At 36.0% G+C, this 24,563-nt stretch overlaps 1 protein-coding gene across 1 annotated transcript in view; it reads right to left on the bottom strand.

Moving 5' to 3' along the window:
- The window catches only part of LOC136813206 (dynein axonemal intermediate chain 4-like), a 100,642-nt gene extending 78,169 nt beyond the window's left edge, over positions 1-22,473 (bottom strand). The window contains exons 1-11 of the mRNA XM_067069729.1: positions 22,227-22,473; positions 21,928-21,998; positions 19,279-19,330; positions 18,500-18,573; positions 14,245-14,348; positions 13,074-13,135; positions 10,718-10,837; positions 9,392-9,499; positions 8,528-8,600; positions 7,698-7,832; positions 753-883 (exon numbers count right to left, since the gene is read on the bottom strand). Of these exons, the coding sequence (XP_066925830.1) occupies positions 753-883; positions 7,698-7,832; positions 8,528-8,600; positions 9,392-9,499; positions 10,718-10,837; positions 13,074-13,135; positions 14,245-14,348; positions 18,500-18,573; positions 19,279-19,330; positions 21,928-21,998; positions 22,227-22,415 (1,119 nt within the window). The 5' untranslated portion in view covers positions 22,416-22,473. The remainder of the gene's footprint in view (positions 1-752; positions 884-7,697; positions 7,833-8,527; positions 8,601-9,391; positions 9,500-10,717; positions 10,838-13,073; positions 13,136-14,244; positions 14,349-18,499; positions 18,574-19,278; positions 19,331-21,927; positions 21,999-22,226) is intronic.
- Positions 22,474-24,563: the final 2,090 nt, after the last annotated feature.

Consider the following 24,563-nt stretch of genomic DNA (forward strand, 5'->3'; position numbering starts at 1 on the left):
AAACTTAAGGCCCTTCTACATTTAGTAATTTTCATTTCTGCCTTGGCTTGCCCGCATTTTCCTGAAGAATTGTTATTTCTACATTTCACTCCTAACATACAATTATTTTTTCAAATTATCGAGAACTGGACGGCGTTTTTAAGGCGAGCGAAGCGAGAAAAATATATACTTGCAGAGTCGTTTCGGACGACTCTCTGGTACGGTATAATTTTTATAACGATGCTCTTTCTGATAATTTTTTTACTTAAACAAAAAATTAGGCCAAATATGGCTAAAAAATAAGACACCCGGGGGAGGGTTATAGTTAAACTTTGAAGAGATTTCTTTGTGCGTTCAGCTACAGCTTAACCGGCGTGCGACGCCGGGTACCGGCTTGTATTTACCGGGTGCAGCAGAAAAAACTTTGGACGTTTGGCGAGCCACTGAGGCCGAACAAAGTCTTGTTTAGACTCAAAACCACTTTTATTAGAAAGAGGACATGCTAACTTAAATTTTGCGGTATAACTTTTTAAGTTTGGTCAAGTAGTTGTCAAGTTATAAGCTTTTGAAGTTAAAATTCACTTTTCGAAAAGTGTGAAAAACACGTAATAAAAGGGTATTTACTATCCCTGCAACGGACGATAACATCGTCTACCCTATTTTAAAGCGTATACCCTTAGAAAGTGAATATCCACGCAAAATACTGCTTTTTCTTCCTAGACATACTGCAAATAGACCCTAAAAATTATTGTAAATAATAATGAAGAACATACCTTCATGATTTTGTTTAGTTGTTCGGTTGTATCAAGAACTGTAGAGGTTGAACTCAGCTCCAGTGGGATTCCATCCTCCTCTAATTGGCTCATTGACATTGTACTAGCCGTCGCAAAACTTCGAACGCTTTCTAAAAGGGATGAAAAAATGGAAAATTTAACATTTTAAAAGAAATTGCCCGGCTAGCTTATGGACTGTCGCAAAACTTTGAGCGCTTTTTATAAGTTGAGTGGAAGATAAATAGTTTCACAAGGAAAGCATCGATATTACACTCGTGGTCGCAAAACTTCGAACGCTTTTAATAAGTTGAGTAGAAGATAAATAGTTTCACAAGGAAAGCATCGATATTACACTCGTGGTCGCAAAACTTCGAACGCTTTTTATAAGTTGAGTGGAAGATAAATAGTTTCACAAGGAAAGTATCGATATTACACTCGTGGTCGCAAAACTTCGAGCGCTATCTATAAGTTGAGTGGAAGATAAATAGTTTCACAAGGAAAGCATCGATATTACACTCGTGGTCGCAAAACTTCGAGCGCTTTCTATAAGTTGAGTGGAAGATAAATAGTTTCACAAGGAAAGCATCGATATTACACTCGTGGTCGCAAAACTTCGAACGCTTTCTATAAGTTGAGTGGAAGATAAATAGTTTCACAAGGAAAGCATTGATATTACACTCGTGGTTGCAAAACTTCGAACGCTTTTAATAAGTTGAGTGGAAGATAAATAGTTTCACAAGGAAAGCATTGATATTACACTCGTGGTTGCAAAATTTCGAGCGCTTTTAATAAGTGGAGTGGAAGATAAATAGTTTCACAAGGAAAGCATCGATATTACACTCGTGGTCGCAAAACTTCGAACGCTTTTATAAGTTGAGTGGAAGATAAATAGTTTCACAAGGAAAGCATTGATATTACACTCGTGGTCGCAAAACTTCGAACGCTTTTAATAAGTTGAGTGGAAGATAAATAGTTTCACAAGGAAAGCATCGATATTACACTCGTGGTCGCAAAACTTCGAGCGCTTTTTATAAGTTGAGTGGAAGATAAATAGTTTCACAAGGAAAGCATCGATATTACACTCGTGGTTGCAAAACTTCGAACGCTTTTTATAAGTTGAGTGGAAGATAAATAGTTTCACAAGGAAAGCATCGATATTACACTCGTGGTTGCAAAACTTCGAACGCTTTTTATAAGTTGAGTGGAAGATAAATAGTTTCACAAGGAAAGCATCGATATTACACTCGTGGTCGCAAAACTTCGAACGCTTTTAATAAGTTGAGTGGAAGATAAATAGTTTCACAAGGAAAGCATCGATATTACACTCGTGGTCGCAAAACTTCGAGCGCTTTTTATAAGTTGAGTGGAAGATAAATAGTTTCACAAGGAAAGCATCGATATTACACTCGTGGTTGCAAAACTTCGAACGCTTTTTATAAGTTGAGTGGAAGATAAATAGTTTCACAAGGAAAGCATCGATATTACACTCGTGGTTGCAAAACTTCGAACGCTTTTTATAAGTTGAGTGGAAGATAAATAGTTTCACAAGGAAAGCATCGATATTACACTCGTGGTTGCAAAACTTCGAACGCTTTTTATAAGTTGAGTGGAAGATAAATAGTTTCACAAGGAAAGCATCGATATTACACTCGTGGTCGCAAAACTTCGAGCGCTTTTTATAAGTTGAGTGGAAGATAAATAGTTTCACAAGGAAAGCATCGATATTACACTCGTGGTCGCAAAACTTCGAACGCTTTTTATAAGTTGAGTGGAAGATAAATAGTTTCACAAGGAAAGCATCGATATTACACTCGTGGTTGCAAAACTTCGAACGCTTTTTATAAGTTGAGTGGAAGATAAATAGTTTCACAAGGAAAGCATCGATATTACACTCGTGGTCGCAAAACTTCGAACGCTTTCTATAAGTTGAGTGGAAGATAAATAGTTTCACAAGGAAAGCATCGATATTACACTCGTGGTCGCAAAACTTCGAACGCTTTTTATAAGTTGAGTGGAAGATAAATAGTTTCACAAGGAAAGCATCGATATTACACTCGTGGTCGCAAAACTTCGAACGCTTTTTATAAGTTGAGTGGAAGATAAATAGTTTCACAAGGAAAGCATCGATATTACACTCGTGGTTGCAAAATTTCGAGCGCTTTTAATAAGTGGAGTGGAAGATAAATAGTTTCACAAGGAAAGCATCGATATTACACTCGTGGTCGCAAAACTTCGAACGCTTTTATAAGTTGAGTGGAAGATAAATAGTTTCACAAGGAAAGCATCGATATTACACTCGTGGTCGCAAAACTTCGAACGCTTTTATATAAGTTGAGTGGAAGATAAATAGTTTCACAAGGAAAGCATCGATATTACACTCGTGGTCGCAAAACTTCGAGCGCTTTTTATAAGTTGAGTGGAAGATAAATAGTTTCACAAGGAAAGCATCGATATTACACTCGTGGTTGCAAAACTTCGAACGCTTTTTATAAGTTGAGTGGAAGATAAATAGTTTCACAAGGAAAGCATCGATATTACACTCGTGGTTGCAAAACTTCGAACGCTTTTTATAAGTTGAGTGGAAGATAAATAGTTTCACAAGGAAAGCATCGATATTACACTCGTGGTCGCAAAACTTCGAACGCTTTTATAAGTTGAGTGGAAGATAAATAGTTTCACAAGGAAAGCATCGATATTACACTCGTGGTCGCAAAACTTCGAGCGCTTTTATAAGTTGAGTGGAAGATAAATAGTTTCACAAGGAAAGCATCGATATTACACTCGTGGTCGCAAAACTTCGAACGCTTTTTATAAGTTGAGTGGAAGATAAATAGTTTCACAAGGAAAGCATCGATATTACACTCGTGGTCGCAAAACTTCGAACGCTTTTTATAAGTTGAGTGGAAGATAAATAGTTTCACAAGGAAAGCATCGATATTACACTCGTGGTCGCAAAACTTCGAACGCTTTTTATAAGTTGAGTGGAAGATAAATAGTTTCACAAGGAAAGCATCGATATTACACTCGTGGTCGCAAAACTTCGAACGCTTTTTATAAGTTGAGTGGAAGATAAATAGTTTCACAAGGAAAGCATCGATATTACACTCGTGGTCGCAAAACTTCGAACGCTTTCTATAAGTTGAGTGGAAGATAAATAGTTTCACAAGGAAAGCATCGATATTACACTCGTGGTCGCAAAACTTCGAACGCTTTTTATAAGTTGAGTGGAAGATAAATAGTTTCACAAGGAAAGCATCGATATTACACTCGTGGTCGCAAAACTTCGAACGCTTTTTATAAGTTGAGTGGAAGATAAATAGTTTCACAAGGAAAGCATCGATATTACACTCGTGGTCGCAAAACTTCGAACGCTTTTTATAAGTTGAGTGGAAGATAAATAGTTTCACAAGGAAAGCATCGATATTACACTCGTGGTCGCAAAACTTCGAACGCTTTCTATAAGTTGAGTGGAAGATAAATAGTTTCACAAGGAAAGCATCGATATTACACTCGTGGTCGCAAAACTTCGAACGCTTTTATAAGTTGAGTGGAAGATAAATAGTTTCACAAGGAAAGCATCGATATTACACTCGTGGTTGCAAAACTTCGAACGCTTTTATAAGTTGAGTGGAAGATAAATAGTTTCACAAGGAAAGCATCGATATTACACTCGTGGTCGCAAAACTTCGAACGCTTTTATAAGTTGAGTGGAAGATAAATAGTTTCACAAGGAAAGCATCAATATTACACTCGTGGTTGCAAAACTTCGAACGCTTTTATAAGTTGAGTGGAAGATAAATAGTTTCACAAGGAAAGCATCGATATTACACTCGTGGTCGCAAAACTTCGAACGCTTTTTATAAGTTGAGTGGAAGATAAATAGTTTCACAAGGAAAGCATCGATATTACACTCGTGGTTGCAAAACTTCGAGCGCTTTTTATAAGTTGAGTGGAAGATAAATAGTTTCACAAGGAAAGCATCGATATTACAATCGTGGTTGCAAAACTTCGAGCGCTTTTTATTTGTTGAGTGGAAGATAAATAGTTTCACAAGGAAAGCATCGATATTACACTCGTGGTCGCAAAACTTCGAACGCTTTTTATAAGTTGAGTGGAAGATAAATAGTTTCACAAGGAAAGCATCGATATTACACTCGTGGTCGCAAAACTTCGAGCGCTTTTTATAAGTTGAGTGGAAGATAAATAGTTTCACAAGGAAAGCATCGATATTACACTCGTGGTTGCAAAACTTCGAACGCTTTTTATAAGTTGAGTGGAAGATAAATAGTTTCACAAGGAAAGCATCGATATTACACTCGTGGTCGCAAAACTTCGAACGCTTTTTATAAGTTGAGTGGAAGATAAATAGTTTCACAAGGAAGGCATCGATATTACACTCGTGGTTGCAAAACTTCGAGCGCTTTTAATAAGTTGAGTGGAAGATAAATAGTTTCACAAGGAAAGCATCGATATTACAATCGTGGTTGCAAAACTTCGAACGCTTTTTATAAGTTGAGTGGAAGATAAATAGTTTCACAAGGAAAGCATCGATATTACACTCGTGGTTGCAAAACTTCGAGCGCTTTTTATAAGTTGAGTGGAAGATAAATAGTTTCACAAGGAAAGCATCGATATTACACTCGTGGTTGCAAAACTTCGAGCGCTTTTTATAAGTTGAGTGGAAGATAAATAGTTTCACAAGGAAAGCATCGATATTACACTCGTGGTCGCAAAACTTCGAACGCTTTTTATAAGTTGAGTGGAAGATAAATAGTTTCACAAGGAAAGCATCGATATTACACTCGTGGTCGCAAAACTTCGAGCGCTTTTTATAAGTTGAGTGGAAGATAAATAGTTTCACAAGGAAAGCATCGATATTACACTCGTGGTCGCAAAACTTCGAACGCTTTTTATAAGTTGAGTGGAAGATAAATAGTTTCACAAGGAAAGCATCGATATTACACTCGTGGTCGCAAAACTTCGAACGCTTTCTATAAGTTGAGTGGAAGATAAATAGTTTCACAAGGAAAGCATCGATATTACACTCGTGGTCGCAAAACTTCGAACGCTTTTTATAAGTTGAGTGGAAGATAAATAGTTTCACAAGGAAAGCATCGATATTACACTCGTGGTCACAAAACTTCGAGCGCTTTTAATAAGTTGAGTGGAAGATAAATAGTTTCACAAGGAAAGCATCGATATTACACTCGTGGTCGCAAAACTTCGAGCGCTTTTTATAAGTTGAGTGGAAGATAAATAGTTTCACAAGGAAAGCATCGATATTACACTCGTGGTTGCAAAACTTCGAGCGCTTTTTATAAGTTGAGTGGAAGATAAATAGTTTCACAAGGAAAGCATCGATATTACACTCGTGGTCGCAAAACTTCGAACGCTTTTTATAAGTTGAGTGGAAGATAAATAGTTTCACAAGGAAAGCATCGATATTACACTCGTGGTTGCAAAACTTCGAGCGCTTTTTATAAGTTGAGTGGAAGATAAATAGTTTCACAAGGAAAGCATCGATATTACAATCGTGGTTGCAAAACTTCGAGCGCTTTTTATAAGTTGAGTGGAAGATAAATAGTTTCACAAGGAAAGCATCGATATTACACTCGTGGTCGCAAAACTTCGAACGCTTTTTATAAGTTGAGTGGAAGATAAATAGTTTCACAAGGAAAGCATCGATATTACACTCGTGGTCGCAAAACTTCGAACGCTTTTTATAAGTTGAGTGGAAGATAAATAGTTTCACAAGGAAAGCATCGATATTACACTCGTGGTTGCAAAACTTCGAGCGCTTTCTATTGGTGGAAGTGACAAATTATTTTCTAACGAAATTATCGATATTGTACTTATTGTACCCGCTCGGCTGTTGCGAAAGCTTTACTTTTTCAGTAGCGAGTTTATGTATTCGAGATAAATCGAGGGAGACGGTAGCAAAGTTGACATCACCGAAATCAACGTCCACTTTGCTCGACGACGGTAAAAACACCAAAATACCGTCGTCTGTTTAGGTGAGCAAAGGCGATATATAGAGCCGTACATCAACAATCGACTTTGTTTTGTATCGATTTCACTTACCGTCGCCCTCGACATCCTCCGATACTTAAACTCGGTAGTATAGTGGGGAGGGGGAAGGGGACAATGTTAAAAACAATCGTCCAACAGGCTTATGGACATTGCGCTTCTTGTTGTAGCAAAACTGCGAAAACTTTCTAGATACATGGAGAGGGAAAAGATTAAAAAAGGGTCTTTCAATACACTCTTTTCGAAATACATAAAATAATTGCAAGCCTTGTTCTCAAAGACTTGTTGCTACGATACTTCAACATCGCAAGGTATAATTAATGTTTGCAAGCATTTGCTGTTTTGTATCAAAATTGAAAACGGTGTTTGGAAAAACATATTATAAGTGTGAATGTCATTTGAAGTAATCATTTCATTTAAAAACGAGGCCCGTAGTGCTGTTATTTATCTTAAAAAGTGTGTACACGTTTTTTTATAAGAACAAACTATATAAGAACATAAGGCTTCGAGGCCCAAAAATTTAAGAACATTCTAAGAACATTCTAAGGCTTTGGAGACTTAAAAACATACATTTTCTTAAGAAATTACATCAAAATGCTCAGAAAATGCTGAAAATAAGAACATTTTAAGAACATTTTTAGGCTTCAAATCCAAAAAACTAAGAACATCCGAAGGCTTCGAAAATTTTTGGCGTTCTTATAAAAAAAAAACGTGTATTTGCTCTACAGTGGCAAAGCAAAGTTCTTTTATTTCGTTTTAAAAAAGAAAAAGGAAAAAACTCAACACAGCAAACTAGGATTCTTTAAACTTTTCAAACAACTTTTTTGAGTCGTTAACAGCAACTTTATATATTTTTGCCGGGGACGGGATAATTTCAAACAAATTTTAAAATGTCATCTATTGAACTTTTTTACTTACCACTAACGTATGATTGCATCCCTGGAGGCTGCAGTGATTGGCTGGTTGATCCTAATTTACTCTTGTCACCAGCCCTTTCTTTTGTTTTATTCTTTGTTGTTGTCGTGCTCAGTCCAAAAAGATCATCTTCATCAGCTAAACGAAAAAAAAAGAAAAAAGTCTATTTAACTTGGATAGCCCAGTAAGTAAAGTAAGTAAGTTTGCGACCGCAGTCGACGGCGACCCGAAGGCTCCCTTTTCGTATAGCTGTCTACCAGAAGGTAGGAGAGGGCGCCACTCCTTTCCCTGAATTTATCCACTTACACTTGATCCGTCTCTTTAGTTGCTGAGCATCAAGCAGAGAGGCATCAAGTACCATTTTGGGAATTTCGGTATGACCCGGCTGGGGATAGAACCCACAACCTTGCGCACCGTAGCTGGATGCTCTACCTTTATGCTACGGTCGCTAGCCCATAAGACTTTTAGACAGTATTTCATTTGTTTTCACAGGGATTCAAAGCCCAGCCGGCTCGGCCATCTATGACCTGAACGGAGCATTGAAAGGAGCGGGGATTCGAACCGTGAACCTCTGGTTTCAAGCGCTAGCTCCCTGAAAATTCGGTTTATTGTTCCAAACGTCAAAAAAAAAAGAAGGTACAAAGCAAAACAGATCGAAACGGTCTCGCTCCACTATTTTTATCGGAAAGGAATAGCTCTGTCTCGTTGCTCCGAAACGTTCCGAAATGAGTATGAACACTTCCTATCCGTAACAAATAACACACCGGAGCAATACGAGACCGTAACGTCTGAACATGAATTAAAATCATGTTGGCTTTAAGAAAAGACCTGACCTTCTTCTTCGGCAGCATCAGCTTGGTGATAAGTGTCAAACATATCCCAATTCGTTGCCATGCAACCCACATCCTGTAAATTGGAGGATATTATAAAAATAATTGATTCAGACAATAAAAAAAAAAGAAGCAAATTCGACAGAAAATTCGAGGGTTCAGACAGAGTCGATTCTCTGCAAGTTTTTTCACATGCACGTCTTGGTGTAAATCATGTAAGTCAGTAATTGAAGTCAGAGGCAACCGAAAGCTCCTCTTTCGATAGCTATCTAACCACAGGTACGGAAGGGTGCCACTCTTCCTTCCTGGATTAATGCACTTAACCTTGATCTTGATTCTCTAATTGCCGAGCATCAAGCAGAGAAGCATTGAGCGTAGTGTCATTTGTGTACTCAGTACAAAGTCTTTGGTAAGACACGACTCGGGGAATGAACCATCAACCTTTCGCATCGTAGCCGAATGGTTAGCGAGCACCTCACTAAAAACCGGGATTTTTCATCTCGTTTCTTAGTGAGTTCCACTTTGAAGATTTTCGAAAAATAGAAGCCTTTCAAGTGTTTTGACGCAAATTCGATTATTTTGCTACTGCAGGAGCTTCGAAAGTTAAAAGTGACGTCAAAAAATCGAATGTTTAGAGCCCGAAAACCCGGGCTCAAAACATTCGAAAAAGTCGCAAAGTGGAATAGACGTTAATTGTGTAAAAAAACGCGGGTGACGTCTAGTATAGGCTACCGAATGCTCTACCTTTAAAGCAAAGCAATTTCATGACATGCAACCCATACTTAAACTTAAAAAAGACATTAAAAACTATTGAGGCTTAAGATTTACTCACGAAAAAAGAACAGGTAGTTTGAAAGTATAGTCTACCTTAGTTGATATGGTATTGGTCTGTATTTCTTTCGTCTTCAGCGCGTCATTGAAAGTCTGAATTCCGTGCTGCACGTACATGTCATTGCCCGCACGATTTGCACAAAGCTAGAAATAACAGGGAATCATTTTGGAATTATGCAGTACTGGTCCAACTAAAGATACGTTAATTGTCTAGTCTATGGCGTGTGATTTTGACTCTCCGTGTCTCAAATTTGAGGCTTAATTTGATTGAAATACTTAATGACATCAAAAAGAACGTGGAAATTCATGAAGCAGGGAAGAAGGGGAGCGGTAGCACGCAAGACTCCTGATTGTGAGGGTTTTAGACCATGTTTAGACGTTACGATTCCCTTCCGTTCTTTCCGAAACGGTTCCGAAACAAGTGTGAGCGTTAAAATTCGAAACGTCAAAAAAAGAAGACGCTACAAAGCAAAACAGATCGAACCGGTTTTGCTCCACTTTTTTCATCGGAGCGGAACTGTCGGAACGGCTTCGTTTTCTTGCTCCGAAACGTTCCGAAACCAATATGAATAGATTCGATCCGTAACGAATATCATACCGGAACGAAACGGAACAGTAACGTGTGAACATGGTCTTAGCCCCTCACAAGTCAACCATCGTAGCGAGGTCAACTCACGCATTGCTAATCGCAATGGTCAAGGTCACAAAAGAGCCCTGTAGTTGGAATTGAATTCAGACCTTAAATTGAAAATCGTCAAAAAAATACTCCACCTGCCTGCTAAATCACAATTGAAACAAAAATTAACGGCAGTCAGTGCCGTAGCAACTAGGGGGGGGGGGTTATTAACCCCCATGGTTATTTTGCAAAATGCAAAGTTATTTCTTTTTTAATTTGTCATAATTGTCACAATTGAGTGCATTTTCAAGCAATCTAGAGCTCAAATTTTCAAAACTTACCCCTCGGGCCAAACCATGGTTGGCCCTCGCGGTGTCACAAAACTTCAGCCCCCTCAATATGAAAATGCTTCCTACGGCACTGGCAGTTAATACTCGATCTGATAGCATTTTTAGCCGTTCAGTCATTCCTTTATGTATTTGATATGGGCCTTCCAGGTGCTGACACAAATATTATCTATGTCACAAATTCGTTGACAAAAAATGAGGAATCATTTTCCACGAAAATGTTCTTCCTACGAAATTCTTTATCTCCGCATTTTTACAGACGAACTTTTACTAACGCATTTTTAACGACGAACTTTTACCAACGCATTTTTAACGACGAATTTTTTACCGACAAATCTTTGTCGACATATTTTTAACGACGAATTTTTACCGACAAATCTTTATGGAAACGAGTCTTACCTGGTCGTATTTTCTATTCCGTTCTTTAATCTCTTCTGCACCTTCAGAAGCTTCTGAAACAGAAACACCAGGGATGTCCAGAATCCAAATTGTATCTGTTTCTTCTAACGTGATGTTGACCTAAAAGTGAATCGAACATTTCGATAAATACAGTGGAGAGCCTCCATAATTCAAACCTACAATAAAAGTGAATCGAATATTTCGAAACTCGAAATTTCTTTAACTCGAAAAAATTTGTATTCCCCGTGGGTGTTCAAGTTATGGAAACTCTACTGCATTTCAAATCAGTATGAATCAATCAAATTACATATACAAATCTAAACCTATTCTCGACGTACACGTTTTTTCCATTAAGAAACTAGTTCTACCAAGCAGCCTCAATGATTCTTGAGAAAGCCTTTTGAGCCTTATGTGTTTCTTACATGTTTCTAAGCTTTTTGACATAATCAGCCTATTTTTCATGCAAAGAAAAAAAAAACATTTGTTTTGATGGGAAGGTTCTTAAAAAAAACCGAATTAAAAAATGTTATTTTCTCATTCTCAGCCTCAGCATGTGTCTTAAATGTTTCTTAGTTTTTAGGCATTCTGAGCCTCATGTTTCTTAAAAGTGTTTCTTTCAAAACAAGCTAGATGCTGAATGGACCTACCTGATGATGAAAGTTAGATAGCAATGCGAGGAGAAAAATGAAAAAAATCAGTTGGAAAATAATAGCGTTTAGCGAAAATGCATAACGCAATAAATTCATCATTGATTGTTCATGGGGGGAGAGTAGACTAGCAAGCGTCTGTCTTTCCTTGGACACAGGAACGCGGGAATAGTGCTTATAAGAAAGAGTTCTTATAAAAAATAGAAATTGCCGCGGGAGAGTGGTTTGGAAAGATTCAGTGAACATATAGAAAAATAGATCCTAATGCAAGTTTAATCTGCAGCAAAATACAACGACGTGGTTTACTAGTCTAGGAGGAGAGGGAAGGGTTGTAGGGGAAAAATAAATAGTAAGTTTTGGTCGTAAAAATCAGTTTTATTGACAATTGAATCATGCTTGATGGTGAGCATTGTTATCATTAATGTTTTTGTGTGAAAAAAAAAAGAAATAAAGAAAAAGTCAATTGAAAATCTGCAAAAACGGCGATTACCGGCAAAGCATTTTTCTAAAAAAACAAACTCGGTCATGTTTTAAGTATTGCGAATACGCATCTTTCTGCAATAAATTAGAAAAAACTAAGGAAAAGAACGGTTTTTCCGGCATATTTCCGGCATTTTTGGCCGGAAAAAAATGTTTTTCGAAAATCGGGCTCCGTCACATTTTAGGTATTGTCATCTTGCATCAGTGCGCAATATTTCATAAAAAAAAAAAGTACAGCTCGACAAATTCAAGAAATACTGTCTTTCCGACGAAAATAGGTTGTTTCGGCGATTTTTGAATAGTTCCGGCTTCAAAAATCAATTTTTTTGAAAATTGAAACACGCTTGATGGTGGGCATTGCTATTAATGATGTTTTTGGATGAAAAAACAACCAATTATTATAAAAAAATCCAATGAAAATCCAGAAAAACGGCGATTTCCGGCATATTTTCGGCACTTTCGGCCGGAAAAAAATGTTTTTCGAAAATCGGACTCCATTATATTTTAGGCATTGCTATTTTGCATCATTGTGCAAAAAATCAGAAAGAAATAACGAGTCAATATTGAGAAAAGCTATATTTTCTTATTTGGTTTAAAGGAAATTTCCCCAAAATACGAAAATCCGTTTTTTAAGGCGAATAAGAATTTTCCGGGAAAAACCACTTCAGCCATTCTTTAGAGAATCTTGCCCTCCATCTTTGTACAAAAAATCAGAAAAAAGTAATGACAGGATGTTGCACAAAGTCCAAAAAACCCTATTTTTAGGTAGTTTTTGGCCCAAATTTGCCCAAATATATTTTTTTTCGAAAATCGGGCTCCGTCACATTTTAGGCATTGCCATTTTGCATCATTGTGCCAAAAAACAAAAAAAACTAATGAGCCAATCCTGAGAAAAGCTGGTAACAGACGGACGAACGAACGAACGAACGAACGAACGAACGGACATGGGTTAATTTATAGGACTTCCACCGGGGTACCCGGAGGTAGGTCCAAAAAACATGTACTAATAGTGGTGTGCTGTAGAGGAGTCCTAGTTGCGACTTGTTTGAGAAACTTTGGCAAAATTTTACAAAAAAGAGTGGCTCTGAATTTGACTAAACTTCAAAAAAGAATCTCTTCTCTTTTCCGACAAGGGACTGATTTTGGTGTTTTTTATTTATAACATTTCTAATTTTATCAGAGGCTCGATTTGAACTTTACACTTATTTTTGAAAACATCCGGTACATACCTTTTTCTTCAAGTCATCCATGGTCAAACTTTCTTTTACATCAGCGCGTTTCCTTTCAACGTCTGTGAAAATAAATTAATAAATAATAAGAAAACCAGTCAAAATTTACCAAAAGTTCCACTATGTAAAAACCATGTTAGCGTAATTAACTGATTCCCTTGAGGTTGGTTTCATCATAACAAGAAAGAGTGCACACTTAATTCGAATGGACTCTAGTAACCGCTAAAGTAACCGTGGAATTTATTTTCAAAGTGCCAGGGTATAAAGTAAGCATTACTTTATCTTAGCGGTAGCTTCTAGTTAATGATAAGAATTATTTATTTTTTTCCTAGGGTTTTCGTCACAGACGGAAATTTTGAAGATTTTTGTTGAACTTGGAGACCGAAAAGCCTCTTTTTTGTAACTCACTGAGACAAACTTTCTACACTGAAAATTAGTTAGCGCAAAAATTGGTCTCCTTAAGGAAAGGTGATAAAGTTTATAATTATATGGTTGATTACATTTAGTTTAGATTTGTAAAGGACGAGCGGGGCGATAAATCCGTAATAGCCCCGCTTTTTTGTAATCGCCCTGATGTAAACAAAAATTTCTATTGCTTGAAAGAAAAGTATCGTACGATATTTTGTTTGGTTAACAAAATATCGTACGAGATTTTTAAGCCAATCAACATAATAGAGTCAATCGAATGTTATTTTATAGTTTCGAATGTTTTTATAAGTTTCGAAAAGAATAGCGATTTACCATATAATTAACGCGGAATAATATGGTATTCTCGGGTGATTTTGGATTAATAACCCCTCGTTTCATTGAAAACACTTCAAAATATTTTGAAATGTTTTCAATGAACCTCGGGGTTATTAATCCCAAATCACCCTCTAAACCATGTTATTACTAGTACTTATACCATAGTCATTATAAAAAACCCTGGTCTGGCAATGCATTCTTTAGGCTTTTTGTTCAATTTTCTTTTGTTATAAACAAAAGACAAGTTGCGATTTGCATACTTTTTGAATACGTCACCAAAATCTCCTCGTGGGATTGGTCTTTTTCTAATTACATGATAAAAAAGTTTGCAAAATAAATCGATTTTGGTATGTAAGCTCTATCTTTTAAAAATAAAAAGAGACAAAAGCCTTCCAGACCAGTGTTTTTATAATGACTATGATCATACCCTGTAAACCACCAAAGGAATGGTGATGTGTTGGCTCAGATATTTCATCCGTAACAGAATCTAATGAAGCTCTGGAACTACCCATCATCGAACTCATGATGGACCTATAAAAAAGATACGAAAAGGATAAACATTGCATGGTTAAAGTAATAAAATGTAGACATTGCGCGAACCACGTGTCATTAAAGAGAACAATTAAAATCACGTGTCCAAAACAAACCTGTAAAACAATTGAAACAATCAAAATCAGCCATATTTGTTTTTTTTTCTTATTTTGACATGTGACATTTGTTTTGATTTTGTATCCCGCTGCATACGATTTGTTTACAAATTTCGTCAGTACTTTTATGTCCCTTTAATTGTAATCGCACGATGAGTTATTTTTACTCATTTGGCGCCCCTTCAAAGAAAGCAATTAATCGTTAATTGCATCCTGTAGAGAGCAATTAATCGTTAATCACACTCTTCAATGACTGGTCAATGTTTACAAAATTGATTTTAATGTTTTTTCTTACATTTTTATTATCGAACGTTTTAATTGCATTCGAAATTAATTTTGTGAGAAAGAAAATCAATAAAAAACAAGAAAAGAAAAACATAAAGAGAAGAGAAAATATAAAACTTTCAGTGTAATTTACTTTCCTGACGGGGAAAAAGCAGTGAAACCGATTGTGCGATTAGCTCGTAATCACATGATAACTCGTACAATTCGAAAATTGCACTCGTGATTTTTTTGTTTCGAATTTTCCTCGTCCTTTCGGATTATTTTCGAATTGCACTCGTTATCATGTGATTACATATACTAATTGATTAATTGTAACCTAGCCTAGATCTTTGAATTTAGTGAAAGAATGCCTGGTACTCTTTTCAGTGCAAAACAATTTATAATGAAATATGTAATAAGGCGAAAATAAAAAAATGCTGTTTCATTTTTATTAACATCTCTTTTATCACCATTATAAGCTACGGTATAATATATAAATAAAGGTTTTTGGAAAAGAAAAAATATGTACTAGTTATCGCATGACTTCGAGTGCAATACCAGAAATATCTTACGAGTTCCGAGTTTTTTCCGTAATATTTTTCCGAGCCTTTAGGCGAGGAAAAATATCGGTAAAATCTCGGAACGAGTAAAATATCGAGTATTGCACGAGAAGTCATGTGATAACTAATTTATTGTCGACTCAAAAAAATTGTCCTGATATAAATTTCTTTTTGTTTTTGTTTTAAAACTTACTTCCGCCTTGCTTCTTTCTTCTATGTAGTTTCGAATGTTTTTATTCGAAAATCTAATTCGAACGTTAGATTCGAACAATAAAACATTCGATGTGTTCCCGCCGAAAATATTCACACAAAAACAAAACAGAGGAGCATTTTCGATCATTTTCGATCCAGAAGTTTTGTTTTGAAGAGTTGCAGATTTTTCAGAGATGTATTTGAAAGTTTCTAGATTGATGATTCAAAATGCAGATGGTGTACAGTATTGTTTCGATAGAGAAGAAACCCTTCATCGTTGGATTAATCAGATTGATAACATTCAGTCTTTTTCTATGTTTTTATTTCGATGCATGGAAAAGAATAGCAGAGGAAAGGAGTGCCATGATGGAAATGTATGCTTGTAATAATGGTTAAAGAACAACTTTTTTTCAATAGCAAAACAATTTGGATACTTTCTTGATTATTGTCAAGCTTTAATTGTTTCGAATTTTAGAAGGAAGATGTATATAAATGATTGTTGAGTTTACAATTCAAGGACGTACCTCGTCGAAGAATGAGAATTAGGAGAGAACTTTTTTAAAAATCACCACTTCCCTTGCTATGTTATGAGAAATCTTATTGGCAAACATTCAAGAATCTCAAGTTTTTTGTATGCATTGATAAAAAACTGTTTGGTTACACACGGACGAATTTTATACCAAAAGCTGAAAATATTTGGGTGGTCTCAAGTAGTTTTATAATTTCTTAGTTCATCAGATTTGATTTTAGTGTCTTTTATGGAAGAACTGCAAAGTAAAAGTTAATCTGAAAATATTTTTGTTGCGTTTTTCCCTGCGACTCCTAAGTTAGTTTCTCCGAAAGTCAGTTCTTTTCGGCTGTTTTGTTTTGATTTTTCTCCCGCCGCTTACCCAGTCCCCCAAAAGTCAACGCGGTCATATTTCCATACTAGAGAAATATGAAATATCGCAAATATCTCGATGCTCTCGACCAATCAAAACGCTGATATTTTTTTGGGTCGGCAATAAATATATAATAACAATAATATGATACATCGTTTTCGTTTTTCTTTAAGACAAAACAAAATAAGAAAAGAATTATTGCCAAAAAAAAAAGGCACTGAAAAAAAAAAAAATTCTGCTAATGCCATGTGAAGGAGAGACCGTTCTTGCCAGCGGGGCCTATCCGAAGTTGAGAACGGTCTTGCCTCCAGAAGACATATATAGCAGATCCTTCAAATGTCGAGAGGCCGCTAAAAGGGCCCGGAAGCCAGAAGTAGAGGCTGGAATTTAGTAAGAGCGAGGGAATCTCCCAAAAAAGAAGAAAAATATGTAGATAAAAATGGAGATTCCCCTACTGTAAATAAGCTTCTAAAATTCTATGTAATACGTACAGTTAAAGGGGGTTAAAAACAAAATATATAATATACATTTTTCTTTTTTGTGAAAAAAAGGAAGTCGGGCGCTATGCTAGGTAGAGGTCTCCCGTCAGGGAAATCCCCCGCCAGAAATGAGGTCTAGGCTATGGAAGCTAAATGTGTAAAGGCTAGGGAGGTGATTCCTGGTAAATGTAAACAAAGCAAAAGGTACCCAAAACTAGAGTAATGACTGAAGAATTTTAAACAGGAGAGCTGGGCCAAACTTAGTATGTCAGAATATCAGACCAAGAAGTAAATGTTATAAATATTAGTTATTGATTAAAACATGATGCTTGAAGAATATTGTAAAAATTATTTCTAAAGTTTGCAATATGCCAGTTTTCGATACCAGCCCGGCATTCTTCCAGTTCTGGTGGTGAGTTTGTATTGTTTTGTTGAGGGACTACTGTTTGTTTTGAACCAAGACAAGAACAAATAACATCCATATCGTGATCGGTAAATGTCTGTAAGATTTCATTCATAATTGATTAGTGGCGTTTTTGTTCTGGTAGGGTGAGAATGTGAAGAAGATAGTCTTTGGTCTGGTTGATGTTGAGAAGTTGTTGTATGAGAAGGGTTACACGGTTTGTAATTAAAGTTGTGACCGGTGGAATGTTGTACAGTTTGTCAATCAGATTGTTACTATGCTTTGAAACGCCAAAGAGTGATTTCAAACTGCATCTCGCTTGGCGGTTTAACAGCTCACAGCTAGTTTTTGATAATTTCACAATTTCAAGACCGTAGCATAGCTTTGATAGTACCATCGTTCTGAAAATTGTTGTAATGATGTTTGGGTGTAGTTTTCGTATCCCTGAGCTGATCAGTGAGGAGATAACTGCCCAGAGTTCAGTAATCCTGTTTTGAACGTGGTGATCTAGTTGGAGAATTCCGTTTTTGGTTTTCCAGTTAAATCCAAGATGTTTGAGTTCGTTTTTTGGTTTTACTTGTTCACCGTATAAAATAAGAAATGGATCGTTGATGACCGATTTTCCGGGTATGATGAATTGGGTCTTTGTGGTGTTGAATTTTAGACAATGAGTCATGACGTATTCGCTACACATTGTTCAACATCAATTGAAGTCTTTTTAAAGTTGGGCTGATTAATATGAGGTCATCTGCGTATGCAATGATGGATGTATCAATCCCACCGGGTAAATATGTTCCTATGTTTAAATCTTGTATTTTTTGTAAAAGTCCTTCCGTGTAAATGTTATAAAGATAAGGTGACAATAATGAACCTTGTCTGGCGGTTTTGATTCGTGGTTGTTATAAGTCACTGTCCATTCACTTTTCAGGTAAAGATTGATCATAAATTTCAATACAGTCTTAGGTATTTCTAGTTTGGAAGAAAGTTTTTCGAATAAATAATACCAAGAGCAGGAGTCGAAAGCCTTTTCGGCATCCAGGCTACAAATGTAGATCGGACTGTTTTTCTTGTTGTAATATCATAGTGTGTCATGGATAAGGATTTCTGGGTGTATGGTGGTGGCAGTGTTTCCGGAAACCGGCCGAGTGAAAAAAACTTTTTTCCTTCACCCGCATTCCAGAAACACTACATTTTTTTTATTTTCGCCTAATCAGGGATATTTAGTTTAGAATATAGAAAAAGAACATAAGAGATACCGTGAGAAGCCAGCGGCGTAACTTGTTTGCATAGTACTTGCACCATACATCGATTGCGTGAATAGTTCTGTTGGCTGATGATATAAAGCAAAATAAAAGAATCCTTTACATTTGCTTACTCATCAATTTTAATTCACAAGCTTTTTCACATTGGATTGACACGGGAGTGGAGCAAGATTGGTCAGAAAAATGAGAAGAAAATCATTTTTTTGCTTATATAATGATATATATCAGTCTAATATAACAATAGGCGGACACTGTCCCGATATGAAACATGTGTCTGATATGAAACTTATGTAAAAATAAAACCTTTAAACTTGACAGAACAATACAATATGTAACTATTGGGGTTAAATTTTTAAAATTGCAAAATTGAAATTTATGGGATACAGACACAAATATTGCCAAAACAAAATCTAAATTTTCAAATACCAGTAAGAATTCTGAAAAACAAGAAAAGTTGTCTCCCAAATAGTGGCTTACTGGGAATTAAAAAAATTGCCATTCAAAAAATCAGAATACCAGACAGTTTAGAGAGCACCTGAGTATTGCAAACTACAATCCTATACTAATACACGTTTTCGACCGTAGTCCCACAGGCATTGTTTTGTCCGCTTTATCCCACTAAAACCGTCCCAGTCCTTTGACGCATTTTTCTATTGTCTACAGGTGCGAAAAAAGGACTGGGACGGTTTTAGTGGGATTAAGCAGACAAAAAAATACCCGCGCGACTAAGGTCGAAAAGGTGTATAGAGCACAGAGTCTGCATTTATACTTACAGTACCAACAGAACCACTTTCATTCAAATTCAACATGGTCTTGCTGGTCTTCCTAAAACAAAAATACAAATTTTAGAGAAGAGAAATCAAACAAAGAAGATTTATGGCAGGAGTATGGTCTAAATGTATAGTTAAATGGTAGCGACCGTAGCATCCAGCTACAGTGTGCAAGGTTGTGGGTTCGATCCCCAGCCGGGTCATACCAAAGATTCCCAAAATGGTACTTGATGCCTCTCTGCTTGATGCTCGGCAAGTAAAGAGACGGATAAAGGGTAAGTGAAAAAATCCAGGGAAAGGAGTGGCGCCCTCCCCTACCTTCGGGTAGACAGCTACCTTATTGGTACTAATTTTCTCGGGAACTAATTTTCGCGGTCGAAAAAAAATTTCCGAAAAATTGCATTTCGCGGGTTTTAATTTTCGCGGTTTTTTCCATGCAGGAATTTTCGCGGGTTTTAATTTTCGCGGTTTTGCCTTTTTTTGGACAAATTTCTTTCATTTTCCTAGGGATTTTCCAAATTTTTCAATAAAATTGGAAAAATTGTATTTCGCGGGAATTAATTTTCGCGGTTTTCGACTCTCAAAATTTTTCGCGGGTTAAAATTTTCGCGATTTTGACGAAAAACCGCGAAAAACGCTAAAATTAAAACCCGCGAAAATTAGTTCCAATAAGGTATACGAAAAGGGAGCCTTTGGGCCGCCCTCGACTGCGGTCGCAAACTTACTACTACTTATAGTTAAATCTAATATCTCTATATGAGTCCAGTCAAGCCTTACTGAAAGACAGCAAAACTTCTTACTTATGCATATTATGAAAGGTTCACTAATAAAGATCAATGGTTTGGTATAGACTTGAGTCACAGAGATATTGTGTGACTCATATGAGTGAACATTGCAAAGATCACCGTACAGTAGAAGGTAACCCCTTTATTTCACTTTTATATAAATTAAAGCATCAACGCATTATTTCAGAAAGACAAAATGACAATCACACTATTCTAAATATTTTGTAAAAGTGTATAATTGGTTTTCTCTTAATTAGACTTATCAATAAAATGCATACTATGTTCCTATTATGGCTCCAATACCTCATTGAAACTGTTTCAAACCCCTATAGATTTATTAGGGACCGTCCACATAGTACGTACGCACTAAAATGTCAAAAATCGAGTACCCCCTCCCCCTGTACGCAAGCATACGCTTATGGGAAGACCCCCTCCCCCTCCCTCTTAGTGCGAACGTACTATGTGGACGGCCCCTTACTTGCAGGTTAAATATTTCTAGGCTATTTTGAACATTTTATTACAACGGTTTCAAGTATACATTGTTATGCTTTTTTTGTTAGACAGTCATCTCTCTATTCGAACCTCTATTATTGGAATCTTTCTGTAATTCGAACTAAAATATTTGACCCCTTAGCTGGAAGGTGGTTTAAATTACTCTCCGATATTCAAATCTTTCTCTAATTTGAAACAAGTGATACTTTTATGGACCTACCTGTTTATTCATTTAACACATATATAATTGATATCTACGTGAGCGTGTCCATTAAACAATCATTCAGAACACAAATAGTGACGATCTATTAAAATTAGTCGTTTGTTTCTTATAAAAAAACTTTTAGAAACCAAAATTTAATGCTCTTGAAATATTCTTTCATATTCAAGACTTCGTGAGCAAAAAAAACATCTATCTCATCAAAAAATTGAGTAATTTGGCTAAGAACATTGATGTATGCTTATTAATAGTGATTCTTATAGATAAACATGCGTTTTTTGAGCTGAAAATTCTTTTTTAACAAAAATCTCCTTGAGCCATCTTTTACCTACTTTCATTGAAAAAATCTGAAAAAACAATGATCCAATATTTCACAAAGTCCAAAAAACCCTTTTTTTTGCCATTTTTCTAAGCTGAAATTTACCCAAATTATTTTCTCCCAAAAATCGAGCTCCGTCACATTCGAGGGTTTATAGTTATGCATCTTTGTGCAAAAATCATAAAGAATGAAAGAGCCAATCTCGAGAAAAGCTAATACCTAAGTAATTGATAATGTGCTTATAAAAAAATATCGAATTTGGCCAGTTTTTCTATGAAAACACGCCAAGCAACCAAAAACAAACACACAAATATTCTTCAAAAGTAAGCCCTCATGAACAAAAAAAACATCTATCTTATAAAAGAATTGAGTAATTTGACTAAGAACATTGAATGCTTATTAATAGTGATTCTTATAGATAAACATGCGTTTTTTGCGCCAAGAAATTTTTTTTCAATGAGCCATCTTTTACCTATGATGGTGCCTTACTTTCATGCAAAAAATCAGAAAAATTTAATGATCCAATTTTTCACAAAGTCCGTTTTTTAGCTGTTTTTTGGCCCAAATTTGCCCCCCCCCCAAATTTTTTTTCTCGAAAATCGGGCTCCGTCACATTCGAGAGTTTATAGTTATACATCTTTGTGCAAAAAATCAGAAACAACTAATGAGCCAATCTCGAGAAAAAATGGTAACTAACAAACGAACGAACGAACGGACATTTATAGGACCGGGGTAGGTCCAAAAAAAATTATTCCCAGAAAGATCGAATTAGAGAGAGTCAACTGTAGTATTTTTATTATTTTGAAGAGTATTTGTTGAAGTTTGAAAAAACAAACCCTATTTGTCCAATGAGATCACTACTCAATAAACTTCTTGGTGTTACATCATTGCCATGCTCATCAAGGACCTGAAAAATAAAATGTTTTTATGAATAGTATTTCCATGCGCTACAATTCCCAGTTTGAGTAGTTTATAAATTTTAGACATATTTGCATTGTATTTGGTTTAAACAATACAATTCAAGCAAATGCCCTATAAAAAAATTCCTCAGAGCAATACATTTACAAAGAATTATAACTTAATCAATTGTGACACTCTATTTAGTAGGAAAAAAAAACAATGATGATAATTATACCTGGACTACATTTTTCTTAGGTGGTGCTTTCTCAACTTTGGATTCAAAAGCAACATTTCTTTTACTTGTATTTCCATATAAACCGCTCTTTGAGCCAGCTTGCGACAAACTACTATGGGATGTGTGTTGACTGTGACCAAAACTTTGATAGCTTCTTTTACTAGTAGATGTTTCTATTTTATCTTTCATTTTGTTTGAATCTTCATTGAAGTTGAATTCAATTTTGTTTAATTTTCCATTTTACTGGCTAAAAACAAAAATTTTGAAATCATTTTAAACCACCAATTCAGGTCAGGCAAATCTGGTTCTAAAAAGACTTCACCTTCACCATTTTCAATTTTTATTCCAGAACCAACTGATATCCAATCCACCAATTGGTTATCAATTGGTCATTGATTGAAAAAATGTATGATTGTATCAATTTGGAGAATCTGGGCTATTTTTTAAGCAGATAATTATTTAGCAGAGACAATGATTAATTGAATTTCTAATTACTACAGCATATAAATCCTTTAATGACGACGTCAATTATCAACTAATTGATTTGTCTTTTACAATGTAGTTGGTACCTTGGGAAACGCATGATGTGGCAATTTGTTATTTAATAGACCATCAGTATAGGTGGCACTTCGACGATATTCCTTGGATAGAAAAAGGATGCTAATCAAAAATAGTGTGACATTGGGGCCATTTGTTTCTTACCTCAAAACTTCCACTTTTGCCATCTTTTCCCCAAATGCCACCATCGTGTGAAACAAATGGAAACCGTGTTAAAAATGGCAAAAGTCTACCATTTTGCGAACTCTTAGTTACGTCAATAATGGCCGCATAAATTATGTCGGAAATATAAACAAACTAGCAAGAAAACGAAAGTGAAACGCATCGTAATTATGCATTCGATTATTGCCGCCATTTACAATAACATTCTTCCACTTTTGACCCAGAATGCAGAAACAAATGCGAATTTCTTTTTGCTTGGAAAAGCTTGACAAACTTCCACTTTTGACACAAAGAACACAAATGACCAATGTAAATTAAGGTGGTAAAAATGTAAGTATTTTTTAACACTTTTGAACACATTTTGATGAAACAAATGGGAAAAAGGTGGCATAAGTGGCATAAGTGGCATAAATGATGATGAAACAAATGGACCCGATTTTTTTTGACGAAAGACGAGAGAAAGAGTTAAGTCCAAAATTTGTGGTTTTGACCGTTGAAAGTTTTAGTAGTTTAATAGCTTTGCCCCTGGTGCCAGTTTTGTGATCAATTTCATCAAAATTAAGTGTTGATAGGACATCAGATGGAAGATTACCCTGGAGGTATTTTTGAATAAATAAGATATTCATTACTTTCACCTGATCAAAGATTTTGAGTAATTTAAGTTCAGCAAACAGGGGAGTGGCAGAAGTTCTTGGTTCACTAAAGGTCATGAGTCTTAGTGCAGTGTTTTGAAGAGTAAGAATTCTATGTGTGACAGTATTGTCACACAGTCCCCAGAGCTGACTAGCATAGCGAACATGAGAAGCAAAAATTGCATGATAAATGTTTAGAAGAATGTGAATTGGAACATAGTGACGAAGTTTGGATATTGCCCCATTTGCCCTTCTCAATGTAGCAGCAACGAAAGAAGTATGAACCTTCCAGTTTAGATGATTGTCAAGGTGAACACCCAAATACTTCACACTCTTACTTGGTGATAGAATTTTCCCGCAAAGCTTAATTCTTGGAATACAGTCCATCTGTCTCCAAGGGGAACAAAAAATTCTAGTTTTTTTTAAAGTGTAAGCCACACGATATTGAAAAGTGATCTCTGATGATGATGGCCTCATTCTATGAGCAAAATAGTGGATGACATAAAAAATGTCACAAAACAGAGGTTAATTTTTGATTAGCATCAAAGCTATACCTGTTTTCTTTTCTCTTTACAGAATCAACAAGCCATCAACATCAACAAATTTCACAAGTTTCCTCAACAGAAACTTTTAAATTATCTGTCAGTATGACTTTCTTGTTTGCTCACTTTTTGATCAACTCAATGTTGATATCTGGCCTGTATTTTCACTTACTGTTAAATCTTTTTGCCAACAAATTTGTTTTGATAACTCCACCAAGTTTATCAATCATACTCTCTGTCATGTCACAACGCACGATAACTTTCACTGGTAGCGGGCCCTTTTTAACTTTTCTATTTTCATTTGAAATGATCGGACGCCGATTGGAGAATTAGAGAACGCCTGCCGCCTAACCCATTATCGCCTGATGGGATTAACAAATAACGAGTGTGTAAACTTGCCGCCTGAGTGACGTCAAACACTCCATCATTTTGCCACTAATTTG

The sequence above is a fragment of the Clytia hemisphaerica genome, unplaced genomic scaffold (genome assembly GCF_902728285.1).
Source record: "Clytia hemisphaerica strain Z4C2 unplaced genomic scaffold, Clytia hemisphaerica genome assembly, whole genome shotgun sequence".
NCBI lineage: Eukaryota > Metazoa > Cnidaria > Hydrozoa > Leptothecata > Clytiidae > Clytia > Clytia hemisphaerica.